Below are 16,229 nucleotides of genomic sequence, written 5' to 3' on the forward strand. Positions count from 1 at the left end.
GGATGAAAGTTCAAAAACAAATTTTCATGTTAATTTTTTAAATCAGTGCTCAATTTCTGTTTTCCAGAAACATTGGTAATGGGCATGTAATGTAGGTAAAATGTTGGTCCATACTCATTATTCATCATGGGGGCATAGTGATATCACAAATGAACACTAAAGACACCAGGCTGTTAAAGAAGCAGCATTACCTAATTTAAAATTCAGTAATTAGTGGGGCCAGTAGATGGTGCAGTCGTTATGTCATTGGATTCCCAAATGGCCAGCTACGATTTGAGTCCCAGACCCAAAATCACACTGGGCACGTGTGTGTGCCTGGGATCATAAAAGGAGCATGGGGGAAAGGGGATTGTGGCATGGCCATCCTCCCAGCGGGATGGTGGTGATTTCTCACTTTCCCTCGCACTCTCTGTCTCTCTATATCTGGCAAGCTTGCATGTCCTATGGCAAAAACCTCTAAAGAAATTAGTAAAACTATAATGAAGTAAAAATCAAAACTAAAACCAAAGAAAAAAAATTAAGTAGCGCCTCAGTCGCAGAAGGTACATTTATGTTTTATTCTATGAAGCATAGAATAGCTTATTTAGGTAAAATATCTATGTTTCTAATTATTTCAAATAAATTTTAAGTTTCACGGTTTGTGTTTTTTTTTTTGGAGAGGTTTTTGCTATAGGTCACATACGCTCGCCAGAAAGACAGAGAGAGCAAGAGAGCGAGAAATCCCCCCCCAGGGGGGATGGCCATGCCGCAATCCCTTCTCCTCCATTCTCCTCTCAGGATCTTGGGCATGCACGCACACGTGCCCGGCGTGAGTTTAAGCCTCCGGGTCTGGGACTCAAACCACGGTTGATTACATGGGAGTCCAGCGACATAGCCATTAAGCCAACTGCGGGTCTTGAATTCCAAGGGTTTTTTTTGTTTTTAATTTAAGTGTGAGGTACTAAGTATTTATCAACTCTACAAGAAGGATCTTTTGGCTAAATGGTGCAGTATCCTTAGTTACTTCAAATAGGAAAATCAGTTAATTCTAAAAAATCACATGATATTTCTCATTCAATTTATGGAATCAAAGAAAACGTCTGGAAATAAAGCTGCCAAAAATTAAACACAAGGCATTATTGTAAAAGTTATTACAAATTATGGTGAAAACCTAACACTACTAATAAAATCATTTGGTTTCCTTTGATACACCAATTTGTTTTGGTGGAGCACAGCATCTTAAAGATAAAGAAAGTACTTGGCCTTAGTTCTGTGTTACCAAAACTACCTAAATGCTAATAAATAATTTAAAATTTTTAAATATAAAATTATTGAATTTAATTAAAATTTTCTTTTAGCAAACCTAACAAGCTTGATATCCTATCAATAAAAATTTAAGCTATTATCAGTATTTAAAATACTTTATATAAAGAGAGGGTGAATTAAATGAAAGTTATTAAAACATAAATGTTATTGAAAACAAAGGAAAATAAAACGTCAGTATGGCAGTTCAAAATTTCTCTTTGCTTCCTTTTAGTAGGAAATCATTAAGCAAAATATCCAATAAATGGACCTCTGACCTTCTGACTGTCCAAAGCCAGTATAGCAGTTGCCTTTATATTAGAAATGAGAAAAACAAATGTATTTATTTAGGAAACACTGTTTCAGACATTGGACAACAAGCAATGCTAGCCTGTGGCTGCAGAGTGAAGCCATTTTCATTGCATCTTTATTTTTTTACTGTACAATGTTTCAGATCCTGACAAATGTCTCTATTTAGCTAAAACAACATCTCATAGGCCCAGCAGCAGTGGCACACAAGTAGTGCCACCTCACCTCTTGGGTGGCTGTTAGGTCCATGGGGGCCCAGGTTTCATTCTCAGGCCAACCTCAACGCACCAGGCATGGTTGTACATGCCTGTAATCGTAGCTACCTGGGAGGCTGGGGCAGGAGGATCACAATGGCATGACTCTCAAAAGTACCCCTCTTTGTCTCTTTATGGAGGAGAAGGAATTGAGGCATGGCCAATCCCATCCTCTGTATCTCTTTGACTCTCTCTCTCTCTCTCTCTCTCGGTAGTAATAATATTTGAGAGTAAAGAGGATAGGGTTAGTAGCAGCTTCTTTTCCTGTGAGTACATGATATATAATGATGAAACGTGACATCATTCAAATGGCAAGAAAATTGAAAAAACAAAAATCTGAGAAGGAGTAACTCTAAGGTTCCAAAAAGATGAGGAGAAGGGGGAAATTTCTGGGGTCAGGAGGTTTCAAAGAGCCAGGGGGCTTTGTGAAAACTTTAAGTAGATGGGTTAGTTCTAACACAAACCTTCATAAGTCAACAGTTACCTAGTTTTCCAAATTGTCCATTACCAAGAACAGTCTGGTTTATACTGAAGTCAGATCACATAGTATCTGCAAGATGCCTTCTTGTGGCTCCTACGTGACCCAGTGAAACCCCTTCTGTGGCCCTCACCTCTTAATATCTGTGTTTTATTATGTATTTTTTTACCTTCATTCTAGATACATACTTTGTGTTACCTTTGCCAGATAAAACAAAAGTACAGAATGATGAAGGCTAAATAGTCTGAAAATTTTTTTAAAAAGTGCTGAAAATTGAGAAGATTTATATAGTGGGAAAGACAAATAAGGATAAAGGATCTATCTGAAGAGGGAATGTGCTTGTCCAATTTCAGTGGAAAACTCTTCTCTTTAGTCGGTTTTATTGCTTTAAGAAAGCAACCCAGTGGTGGCTAGTTGCTAATATTTTGCTTTATGAATAGCAACTCCTGAAAATTATAATGGTCAACCTTGGTTCATTTCTTTTACATGCTAATGGGAGTATTATTCCCATGCCAATAGATACAATTTTCTTGCACATCTGTTTCTCTAAAGAAAAAAAAAAACAAACATGTATCATGTGGAAATACATCCCATAAATTCTGGGGCTACATATTACATAGTCTATGCTATAACTACTTCCATTTTAATTACTCTCCTTTAAGAATAGAGATAGTGGTCTATAAATTCATTATTAATGGAGAATAGTTCCTTCATTTTAATAGACTTTGCCAGAGGCCATATTGAATGTAAAGTTTTGGATTTTCTGAATCAAGAACCTCATCCAGTTGGATAAATGCCAACTTCTAATATTTACTCTCAACTTAGCAGGATATTTTACACACATTCAATTTTATCCAAAAATGCCTGAGATATTGAAAGTCCTTTCTACTAATCACATATAGACAAAAATTTAAAGAACCATGTACGATATTCTGCTTAAAGATGGTTATTAATGATTCATACCTTCTATCTTGATCATGTTCTGGGAGCAAAGACGTTTGTTTTGCTTATGAACCAGAGCTCTCTCCTGGAGAAAAAATACACAATGCTTAAAAATTAAAGCCCTTGTTTTTTTTAGGTGTGCTATATTTCCTAAAAGTAAATGTTTGTTGGCCTCTTAAAGGGTTCATAATCTCAAAGAAAAATGAGATTTGCTGTCATAGCCAATTATTTTGTTATCCAAGAATAATATGTAACATGAGATGAGAAGAAAAACAATGATTGAAAGTCAGAGCCGGAATAAACCTTTCATGATCATTAAGCCCATCACTATCATTTTTTTAAAATGTAGGGAACCAGCAGTTAGCGTAATGGCTATGTCACTGGACTCCCACGTAGTCGACCGCAGTTCACGTCCCGGACCCGGTGGCTTAAAACTCACACCGGGTGTGTGTGCGTGCGTGCCCAAGATCTCGAGAGGAGAATGGAGGAGAAGGGATTGCGGCGTGACCATCCCCTCTGGGGGGTGATTTCTCGCTTTCTGTCTCTCTGTCTCTCTCTGTCGGTCTGGCGAGCACACGCACCCTATAGCAAAAAACCTCTCCAAAAAAAATGTAGAAATTGTGTTCCAGATGGATCCAGTGACTTCTCTGGCATTCACATGGAATCTCTGATTTGAAAATCTTGACTTTTAGTTCAGAACTCCATCTTCAATGGACTTCTTATTTATACTCTTCAATGAGCACTTGTTTCCAATTTTATGATAGCTTCCTAAATGATTTACCAGGTAAACAGGTGTTTGTAATAGTGCAAGGTTATGAGAAATGAAGACTAGAAAAAACTAATTTCAGCATAATCATCTCACTTTGTGCAATAATCCATGCCATAACTGGGTCACCTATCTAAGGAACAAAGGTAACATCATTACCAAAGATTTCTTTGGTAAAGTAATAAATTTTCAATGTGCATAATTCTTTTAAGTAAGATTTACAGATATTGAGACTATTTTTGTTTTTTTATGTGTAAAAGGAGGAGTGTGAAGTTGGACTACATAAATGAGGACAGCAGAATTCAGAGGGGGAGACATTTTTAATTAGGCACTCCTGGGTAATGAGATTAGTTTTGTTACATACTAGCCATGTGACCTTCTAAAAGACAATCCCCAAACACTGCTTAAGTAATCATCATGAAGATCAAAGAAATTATAGGGACCAGCAGATGGTGTAATAGTTATGTCGCTCGACTCTTAGGCAGTCAAACACAGTTCGAGTCTGGGACCCAGCGGCTTAAAACTCACACCATGGGACCAACAGTTAGTGTAATGGCTATGTCGCTGGACTCCCACATAGTCGACCGCAGTTCGCGTCCCCGACCCAGTGGCTTAAAACTCACGCCAGGCGCGTGTGCGTGTGTGCCCAAGATCCTGAGAGAACAGAGGAGAAGGGATTGCAGCGTGACCATCCCGCCTTGGGGGGTGATTTCTCTCTTTCTGTCTCTCTCTGTCTGTATGGCAAGTGCATGCACCCTATAGCAAAAACCTCTCCAAAAAAAGAAAAGAAAAAGAAAACTCACATCGTGTGTGTCTGTGTGTATGTGTGTGCATGTGTGCCAAAAATCCCAAGAGGAGAAGGGGTTACAACATGGCCACCCTCCCTGGGGGGTTGATTTCTTGCTTTCTGTCTCTCTGTTTCTGTGTCTCCAGTGAACACATGTGCCATGTAGCAAAAATGTCTCTAAAAAAAAGAAGAAGAAATAAAGACAGACAGAAAGAAAAAAGTAAGAAAAAGAAAGAAAAATTATAAATGTGAAAATACCTACATAGACCTTGGCACATTATCAGTTGCCTAATAATGCTAGTTTCTCTTTACTATAATCTTTACAATGTAACTTGTTTGTCAGAGTCCCCATACTAATCAACCTAGAAAACAAGGAAAGATGTCATCCAGCAGTAATGGTTTATTTAATATCATGTGCTAAACTAATGTTTCATTTTAAAATATTGTGAAATTCATTGTGACTAGATGTACTTATGGATGGAATATAACCTTTTCAACTTAGGTTTGATTGTAATGACACTGTGATCTAGGGAAATTAGAGAGTTGCAATGATACTGTCAATTCAGGAAAAATCTAAGTTGAGAGTTGTAGGAAATGATGATGAACAAGCCAAGATAATTTTCATTCCCTGTATTCTTTTTTCTTTTCTTTTGGAGAGTTTTTGCTATAGGGCACATGTGCTCACCAGAAATACAGACAGAGACAGAGAGACAGAAAACGACAAATCACCCCCCACTAGGGGGGGATGGTCACACCACAATCCCATCTCCTCCATTCTCCTCTCAGGATCTTGGGCACACACACAAACGCGCCCGGCGTGAGCATGAGTTTAAACCAGCTCCGGGACTCAAACCTCATTCGACTACATGGGAGTCCAACAACACAGCCATTACACCAACTGCTGTCCCATTCTCTATATTCTTAAACTTTCCTAATCTCTCCTCTATTCTATTCCGTCAGTTACTTTTAGTCTAAACATCATTATTTTCCAGCTGGGTGTTTGCCAAAATATGGAATTGGTCTTTCTGCCACCAGTTTCACCACCTTCCAATCTGTCATTCATGATCTGACCAGATAGAAACATGAACATGATTCTGTACATCGGCTGAAAATGACCTCTGAACATCACAGATTGGTCTTTCTTTCTTTTTTTTTTTTTTTAGAACAAAACATTTTCTTATTGAAATAAAAAGACTTTGGGGACCAGCAGATGACATAATGGTTACATCGCTGGACTACCACATGGCCTACCGTGGTTTGAATCCTGGATCCAGTGACTTGTAACTCACATCAGGTGCATGTGCCTGCATGTCCAAACTCCTGAGAGGATAATGAAGGAAAAAGGCTTGCACTGTGTCCATCCCCTCTGAGGGTGATTTCTTGCTTTCTGTCTCTGTCTCTTTCTGTATGGCAAGTGCATGCACCCTATAGCAAAAACCTCTCCAAAAAAAGAAAAGAAAAAGAAAACTCACATCGTGTGTGTCTGTGTGTATGTGTGTGCATGTGTGCCAAAAATCCCAAGAGGAGAAGGGGTTACAACATGGCCACCCTCCCTGGGGGGTTGATTTCTTGCTTTCTGTCTCTCTGTTTCTGTGTCTCCAGTGAACACATGTGCCATGTAGCAAAAATGTCTCTAAAAAAAAGAAGAAGAAATAAAGACAGACAGAAAGAAAAAAGTAAGAAAAAGAAAGAAAAATTATAAATGTGAAAATACCTACATAGACCTTGGCACATTATCAGTTGCCTAATAATGCTAGTTTCTCTTTACTATAATCTTTACAATGTAACTTGTTTGTCAGAGTCCCCATACTAATCAACCTAGAAAACAAGGAAAGATGTCATCCAGCAGTAATGGTTTATTTAATATCATGTGCTAAACTAATGTTTCATTTTAAAATATTGTGAAATTCATTGTGACTAGATGTACTTATGGATGGAATATAACCTTTTCAACTTAGGTTTGATTGTAATGACACTGTGATCTAGGGAAATTAGAGAGTTGCAATGATACTGTCAATTCAGGAAAAATCTAAGTTGAGAGTTGTAGGAAATGATGATGAACAAGCCAAGATAATTTTCATTCCCTGTATTCTTTTTTCTTTTCTTTTGGAGAGTTTTTGCTATAGGGCACATGTGCTCACCAGAAATACAGACAGAGACAGAGAGACAGAAAACGACAAATCACCCCCCACTAGGGGGGGATGGTCACACCACAATCCCATCTCCTCCATTCTCCTCTCAGGATCTTGGGCACACACACAAACGCGCCCGGCGTGAGCATGAGTTTAAACCAGCTCCGGGACTCAAACCTCATTCGACTACATGGGAGTCCAACAACACAGCCATTACACCAACTGCTGTCCCATTCTCTATATTCTTAAACTTTCCTAATCTCTCCTCTATTCTATTCCGTCAGTTACTTTTAGTCTAAACATCATTATTTTCCAGCTGGGTGTTTGCCAAAATATGGAATTGGTCTTTCTGCCACCAGTTTCACCACCTTCCAATCTGTCATTCATGATCTGACCAGATAGAAACATGAACATGATTCTGTACATCGGCTGAAAATGACCTCTGAACATCACAGATTGGAGTCCAAGATCACTGCCTGTTATGCAAGATAGTGTTAACTAACTTTTGCCTACCACAGCAGTCTCACCCATCCCACTCCAGACTCTCCCTAAGATCCCATCGTACCTAGCAGTTGACTGAATTCCCCAGGAAACCATACAAACTTCAGACTCTGTATGATGCTCCACCGTAACCTCCCCCTACTCCCTTGACTAACTTCTGATGGGCTTTCAAATACTCAGTTAAGTGTTATTTTCTTCTGGCAAGACTGTCCTTACTTCCCTCTCAGCATAAGAATGTGGTCTACTTACTCCCTTTCGAGAATCACGTGGGCTTTTTCCACACAAAGTCACCATGGTTCGTTAATGAAAAGAGATGTGTCAGCTCAACCACGCATTTCTTGGTGTCAGAGAAGCTCTTCTGTGTCCTCATGTTAAGGACACATGAGGCATAGGTTTAGCCTTCAATAATGTTAGTTTGCAGATACATTGGCAGAATTGTTATTGTTTGCTTCAGATTCAAAGCCTTAGGGTTCTCAGACTTTGGTAAGAATAGGTGATTTCAACAAGGAAATTAGCAGCAGACACCTATGTCAGAACATTTTGCTGGTATGGAGAATGTATGGGGAGACTGAGTCTCCTCCCCAATAGGACATCTATTCCTTTGTGAAGTACTAAGATAAAAAAGGCCTATCATGAGATGTTAAATCTGGGAGGGATTAAGAACATCCCTTTGGACCAGCAGATGGCATAATGGCTATGTCACTGGACTCCCACGTAGTCAACCATTGTTCAAGTCCTGGACCCGGTGACTTTAACTCACATTGGGCACATGTGCGTGCATGCCCAAGATCCCAAGAAGAGAAGAGACTGAAGGAGAAGGGATTACAGCATGGCCATCCCTCTGGAGGGTGATTTCTCGCTTTCTATCTCTCTTTCTTTCTAGTGAGCACAAGCACTTTATAGCAAAAAGCTATTAAAAATAAATCCCTTATTTCTTTCTAGGTTTATTTATTTAAAGAATTATTTATTTAATTTAATTTTTATTTTTTCATTTTGACCAGAGTGAAACACACAGAGAGGGAAGGAGAGAGAGAGAGAAAGAGAGAGAGAAAGAAAGAGAGAAAGTGTGAAAGCAAGCCACCAGGTCCAGGACTCAAATTGTGGTTGGTCATGTGGGAGTGCCCAATGCCTTAACCATCACTCCACCTGCTGGTCCCCTATTTATTTATTTAAAAACTAAAAAAGAGAAAGAAATAGCACTCTTAATAGGTTTGTTTGTTTGCTTGCTTGTTTATTTTTTAGAGAGAGGCTTTTACTATAGGGCATGTGTGCTTACCAGAGAGAGACAGAGACAGGAAGTGAGAAATCACCTCCCAAGGAAGGATGAGCATGCTGCAATCCCGTCTCCATTCTCCTCTTGTGATTTGGGGCCCGCACATGTGCCGGCATGAGTTTTAAGCCACTGGGTTAGGTACCCCTTCCTAGTTGAGAACGTGGAGTCCAGCAACATAACCATTATGCCATCTGCAAGTCCCTAGGGTCTTAACACTATGATCCACCCTTGCCAGTAGCCAGCCCAGGATCATGAACGTGTGCAGATACCCAGTATGCTCAGAGAGGTCTCCAGATACAAACCCAGAAACCACCCATGCAGATCAGCTTAGCAGAGAACAAGGAATGATGTCATTCAGCACCAATAGCTTTGTGAATATCGCGTGCTAAAATAATGTTGAATTTATTAGCGAAACATTACTTTATCACTGTGCTACCATCTGGTCCCATCTGCCTATTTTAAGAGAAGTCCTGATAAGCCTTGCCAGCACGACAGCTATGGCCCGCAGCAGAGCTGGGTCAAGAACCCAGTTACCAGTATTCATCACTTGAACCGGCTCGCTCCTTCTTTCCTTCCTTCGTTCCTTCTTTCTTCTTTTTTCATTTTTTGAATTAAGCAAACTCAGTATGCCAAGTTCCCACATAATCTGTCTACAGAGATAATTCTAACATGTTGCCATGGGATCATCTACAGAGAGATCCTGCTTTGATTTGGAGCTATTCAACACCACACACACACACACACACACACACACACACACACAATAGCTTAGAGGCTGCAGGAAAGCCATTGACTCTGGTCTTTCAAATTTCACCCACAACTTGCTCTCATGAGATGATTTCTATTTTACTCTCATTCTTCTTCACTTCCTCAAAAAAAGAAACATCAGTATGACATATGGATAGGTTCCAACATCAGCCAATACATATATTAAAGTTTTAAACCAGCTATTGTTCTAGTACACTCCCTGAGATTGAGAAAGAACATCCAGGACTAACAAACCTGAGTTTTCTGGCTAAGTTACCATTTGATTCATGCTGGCATTTCTGGGCTTTTTCTTTTTTTCCTATCCTAACTTCATTTTTAAAAAGGTGGTGGTTCAAGTAGCAATTTTTAACATCACAATTTTCATTCATTTTCTCCATGAGACTTCTACCTCCCAGTCTCGAGGGGCTTTCCCAGGGGCAGAATGCCCAGCCTGAGCATGCTTAGTTGCAGAGACAGCTGTCAGTCTGACAGTGAGTTCACTGGACCATGGATTATTCCTGTCTTTATTACCTTCTGAGCAAGAAAGAGATTCAGGCTTGGGAATATGAACACTTCATAACTTGGCATTCTTAGATCAAGAAAAAGACTTAATCATAACAGTTAAGAAACCAAATTACAACTGTGTATAACATGAGGAATTTTAACTTAACAACTGCTCTGAGTTGGACCTATATGAGTATTCCGATTACTACTGCTCTAACTAAAATTCCTATAAAGTGTGTTGGATGTTTTTTCTAGGCAAGTACTGGAAGTCGGTAAGGACGGTGGCTGTGCCAAGGGGTTGTGCTTTGGCTGGCGCTCAGCTGCAAGAGGAGACAGAGACCGTTTCTGCCTTGGCCTCGCTGACAGTGGATGTGGAACAGCCCTTTGCTCAGGAAGACTGCCACAGGTACGAATCCATCATGGGGGAATCATTCGGGTCACTAACATCCTGGCTCATCATTGGCGTTCATGAACCTTCCTCCTGGCCTTCCTTCACCTGTCTTCTCTGCTTCTCTCATCTGTCTTCCCCAAAGCCACAGATGCCACAGCACATGCTTGAGGCTTCAGAGAATGCAATCGTCTCATTCTTCATGGGAGACACTGAGCTGGATCAGGTGGTTGCAGTTCACAGAGACGTAGGATGGGATAGACGGTGGGGAAAAAAATCCACTCGTTATTGAATAATTAATGCAAGTCATCATGGAAGGTGCTGCTTATGGTCTGAACATCTTTCCTTCCCAGATGTTCTTTTTCTTTCTCTCATCATTTGAAATTATTGGTATAACAAAGGGAAAAGAGGAGTGCATGAGGTTGGATAGCAAAAATGCGTACAAATTCCTTATGTAACTGTCTGTGAGGTCCAACAACTGGATGAAGAAGGAAGTTGTCTACAAGAGTGTGTGTCTGATTTCACTTTATGTGTGATAAGAAGAAATGGGTTTCAGTTGGTCATCATATGGATATAACTTTCTAGGAGAAAAAATGAGGTTAACCTAAAATGGAATTCACTCATTCCCTTTTTAAGGACTGTCCATTTGTGCATGTTGGTGTTTCGTCATCCTCTCTTAAAGACAGAGCTATAGCCACGATTTCTCTAAAGACTGCTGTGACCAAAGCACCACAAATACACATTAACATTGGTACATTCTATGGCTGACTTCGAGGTCATATTTCCTTAATTGAAAACAAGTCAGGTGAGGCTTTGCTAGAGCTCTGCCCAGCCTGCACTCTTAAATTGCTTCTGAGAAGGAAATCGGACTCCCTCCGTCAATAACATCACCATTAATTACACAGATCCTGCTACCAGTGCATGGGTTGGCAATTTTCCCAAGACTGCACAAATTTGAACAGTTCTAGCTTTCTTGCTTTTACTGGATACTCAGAGTTTAATGGATTTAACATCTTGCTTTGGCCAAGAGCATAAGATAAACTAAGGGATTTTATTTTTATGCAATTTTTCTTTCCCATAACCACTCACAGAGCAGGTTAATAGTATCTTTTTTTTAATGTTGTATGTTACTGTATTAGAAGGCATCTTCATATGGATATCTGGTGCATAAGGGAAAACTTACTTTACATCTTTGATAATATGAACTAACCCCCTGCCGTTCCCAGCGAAGAACTGAACCAAGTTCATAATCCAAAGGTGTTGCAATTATTCCCAAGGCCAAAAACAGTTAGTTGTCTGTCATCTGAGGGCTATAAAACTGAGGAAACTAACATCTGTTCGTGTTGGATATAAAAGGCACATAGCTATTCTTTAGAATTCATTTAAAACAGAAAAAGCGAAGCTGAATTCCAACCTGAGTGAAATGAATTATAAGTAACTGTGCCCATTAAATTCAAGATTCAGAATGATTAAAAATAATAAGTGATGTGTAAGCCTCAAGTAATATAAAAATCTCAGCCCTTTGGCCGGAAGGCTCTCGAGGCGTACTTGTTTATCCTCAGGTAAATAATGTACTTGACTCTTGATAATCGACCGGGACTTAATCCCAGCTTCAGATCCCAGTGAGTTTTAAACTTCGCTTGATGGCAGAAAGAGAATGTGAGTGTGAATGTTCTGCTGTGCAGCAAAGAAGAGTTGAAGCTGGTAGCCTGGTTTCTCAGCTTTAGACAGATTATATCTATTTTGATGGATTTTTCTTGTGAGAAGAAAAATGGTTTTGCTTGAAATAGTTTCTATGGCTTTGAACTCTTTTTTTTTTTTTTTCAGCAGAGGAAAAGAAAAAATTTCTGCTAGAACTGGCTCTTGCATTTCAATGAACCATGCATGAATTTCATCAGAGAGAAAGAGAGAGGGAAAGAAAAAAGGGAAAGAAAAAAAAAAAAAAAAACCTTGAAAGCCACAGAACATTTCATCTTTCCAGGGGAATACTATCAGAATTGTCCCCCTACTCAATAAGAAGAATATGACTTTCAAAATGAGATAGATAAAGAGGCGGAAATGTTTCTGGGCCTTTGTTATGAATGCAATATTATAAGTACACAGGAAATTGAAAAATTAGAAAAAATCAGAGAGCTAAATGGATGGAAAAGAGTGAAGGCAAGATTCTTTTTATAGGAAATTCTTGCCAGTTATTTTGGAGGATATATTGGTGTTTGGAGTGAGATGACTCATTTCATGCTAAGATTTTGGGTAAGGCAGCTCTTTTCCTGGCCAACTCATATCTGACTCATTTACCACTAGTGAATAAGGGATAAAATGCTCCTGGCTAAGAACCATTGTAAGTATTTTTTGTTCATTTTTCTTGGGTGGGGGGAGGGGATGACAACACACTGCAAATGGTCATTTTATTTTTTAAACAACACCGATGGGCTTGAAGAATCAGTTACTAGGTAAAGGCTGGTGTGTGGTCATCCATTTTGGGGATAGTTGACTGATAGACAACTTTTAAACTTACTTTTCGGGTAACAAAGGAATTGAGCAGAAAAGATATTGATAGGTCGACAAAATACTGAAACAATCTGAGTGGACCCAACTTGTATATTCAAAGAAAATTAAATAGACCTGGGTTCAGCCCTGCAGACTGCTGGTTAAGGGAGTCAGATCCTACATGGCTGACTCCACCATTTGAATCCCAGACCTAATGACTTGAAAAACATACTGAGCATATATGCATGTATGCCCCAAATTCTGACGGGATAGAGAATTGGAGGAGAATGGATTGCAGCATGACTATGCCTCATTGAGGACAGGGCTTGCTTTCACTTTCCCTCCCACCACAGACTGCTGGTTAAGGGAGTCAGATCCTACATGGCTGACTCCACCATTTGAATCCCAGACCTAATGACTTGAAAAACATACTGAGCATATATGCATGTATGCCCCAAATTCTGACGGGATAGAGAATTGGAGGAGAATGGATTGCAGCATGACTATGCCTCATTGAGGACAGGGCTTGCTTTCACTTTCCCTCCCACAATATGTGTTTGTACATGTGTGTGTGTGTGTGTGTGTTTCTCTGTATATTTCTGATGAGCACATGTGGCTTTTAGAGAGAAAAAAATGCCAGATCACATATTGTTTAGAAGCAAGAATTGTAAGAGCAGAGTTTTTTGTTTTTTTTTTTTTCCTCCCTGTTCATTAGGAAAGGGCATTTTCAAAAGATTTATACTTCATATTTGTTGGATGTCTGTTTCCAAATGCTTCTACTTTGGAAAGATCAGTGCAGTATTCAGATTTGTTCTTGGACACTAGTTCAGGCTCTCCTGAAGATAAAGAAAATATCCTGTCTGTCAAGACTTCAGGATGAGCAGCTATTAAATATGTTGGAGCACATTTATACTCTAGATTTCCTGCCTGCATGTTTTCTTTCTTTTTAACTCAAAACAAAAAACTGACAGGAACCAGCAGTTAGCGTAATGGCTATGTCGCTGGACTCCCACATAGTCGACCACAGTTCGCGTCCCGGACCCAGTAGCTTAAAACTCACGCCGGGCGCATGTGCGTGCGTGCCCAAGATCCCGAGGGGAGAATGGAGGAGAAGGGACTGTGGCGTGACCATCCCCCCTGGGGGGTGATTTCTCGCTTTCCGTCTCTCTGTCTCTCTCGGTCTGTCTGGTGAGCGCACGCACCCTATAATGAAAACCTCTCCAAATAAAACAAAAACCAAAAACTGAAATAATTGTGAATGTCAGTTTGACCTATTGATTATAGTGTAGTCAGGTTAGATTTTCTTAGTACAATCCACTATGGGTGTTTATTTAATCATTTAATTTTCAACTTTTGGCAATTTTTTTTTTTTTTGGAGAGGTTTTCACTGTAGGGCGCTTGCGCTCGCCAGACAGACAGAGAGAGACATAGAGACAGAAAGCGAGAAATCACCCCCTGGGGGGATGGTCACACTGCAATCCCTTCTCCTCCATTCTCCTCTCGGGATCTTGGGCATGCATGCACATGCGCCCGGTGTGAGTTTTAAGCCACCGGGTCCAGGACGCAAACCGTGGTCGACTACACGGGAGTCCAGCGACATAGCCATTACGCTAACTGCTGGTTCCCAACTTTTGGCAACTCTTTATGAAAAAGATGGTTTCAAGTTGAAATATGAGAAAACATAAAATTCCCACTTTTTTTTCTGTTTCATAGTATTTAATTTTCCAATGCATTATGTGTTAACAATTCTCCTGAGTAAAATTACATTCAATTGACAGAATATAATGTATTTATCATTTGCTGAAAATGGTTTTTAGAAATTATCTTAAATTGCATTAAATTTTTAAAAATCCATAGATAGTCTCATAAGAAATATCCAGAGAAACATTTACAGTTCTCCCACTTGTTTATTTTTAATTTTTTATTTTATTTTATTTTATACATTCAATCACATTATTATTTGACTTACAAAATGGTTATTTCAACAAGTGAACATTTCTCCCTAGTACAGTTGATAAAACAAAATATCTTCAACAGATAATACCACATTTCTTTGTGCCATTAATGCTTTGACTCCCTATTTTTCTTCTAAATGTCCCCTTTGATTACTTTGCGTTTTGAGTAACTCTTCTTTCTGAGTATGAAAGTATAACAATAAACTGGAAAATCCCAAGTATCATTTGCCTTAGCTTTGAAGGACGTGGATAACTTTATTTTACTGAATCTGAGGATGTATGTATAAATATAAACCATTATCAAATGCACATTCATTTCTGACATACTTAGAAACATGACTTTGTTCAAATATCTCATCCATTGGTATTGTATTTCCAAGATTTCTAGAAGCTAATTATTGCACAGACTATGCATGTTTCTGATTTTTCCATATGATACCATTATTTAAAGGACATATTTATCTAAGTTGACAAACATTCCAATAAAAACTTTATTTTTAATTTTCATCCAGTGTCACAAAGCCTTGGTTGAAAAGGGGGCTGAGATTTGGAAGCTTCTGGTAAAGAATGATCTGTCCCCTCCTATCTTCTCTTTCTGCCTCTTTTTGGAGCTATTTTTTTCATCTGTTTTCAAGCCTAACACGTGGTCTTGGAGCATCTGTAAGGACTGACTTACTATTTAGTGATTAACCCAATACCCAAATACATATTTTGGGGTTCTGTTCTGTGTTCTTTATAAAACAGTGCTTATTTTAAAAGAAACATTGTGGGTTTTTTAAATGAATTAAATACACTAATTAAGTAATAGACTTTGAAATCGGTCAAAAAATGAATACAAAATAAAGGTTACTGAAGCGGGTAAAGCTAATAGAAAATAAAACAGTTAAAATAGGGGCCAACAGGTGGTGTGGTGCTTAAGGCACTGGATTCTCACATGGCTAACTGCAGTTTGAGTCCTGGACCTAGAGGCCTGCCTTCTCCCCCTCCTTCTCTTTCTCTCTGGCAAGCTAAGATGCCCCATAGCAAATTTTAAAATAACAATAATAAATAAAGTTAAATAAATATTTTTAAAAGGGAAGGGTTAAAATGTACAAAATAGCTATATACTAAATAAAAACATGATAATATATCAATGATTAGTCATTTAATAAGTGGTATGAAGATAGAACTGACTGCTCACATTAAAAAGTTAATTCCCTATTGGGGGAACCAGCACTTGGCGTAATGGCCATGTCACTGGACTCCCACGTAGTCGACCATGGTTCAAGTACCAGACCCGGTGGCTTAGAACTCACACTGGGTGTGTGTGCGTGCGTGCCCGAGATCCCGAGAGGAAAATGGAGGAGAAGGGATTGCGGTGTGACCATCCCCTCTGGGGGGTGATTTCTTGCTTTCTGTCTCTATGTCTCTGTCTGTCTGGCGAGC

At 39.2% G+C, this 16,229-nt stretch overlaps 1 protein-coding gene across 1 annotated transcript in view; it reads left to right on the forward strand.

Moving 5' to 3' along the window:
- Window positions 1-16,229, forward strand: part of HDAC9 (histone deacetylase 9) — an 865,518-nt gene that overhangs the window by 838,798 nt on the left and 10,491 nt on the right. Inside the window, exon 25 of the mRNA XM_027774184.1 lies at window positions 10,230-10,380. Within this exon, the coding sequence (XP_027629985.1) occupies window positions 10,230-10,380 (151 nt within the window). The remainder of the gene's footprint in view (window positions 1-10,229; window positions 10,381-16,229) is intronic.

This window comes from Tupaia chinensis, unplaced genomic scaffold (genome assembly GCF_000334495.1).
Source record: "Tupaia chinensis unplaced genomic scaffold, TupChi_1.0 Scaffold000410_1, whole genome shotgun sequence".
Taxonomy (NCBI): domain Eukaryota; kingdom Metazoa; phylum Chordata; class Mammalia; order Scandentia; family Tupaiidae; genus Tupaia; species Tupaia belangeri.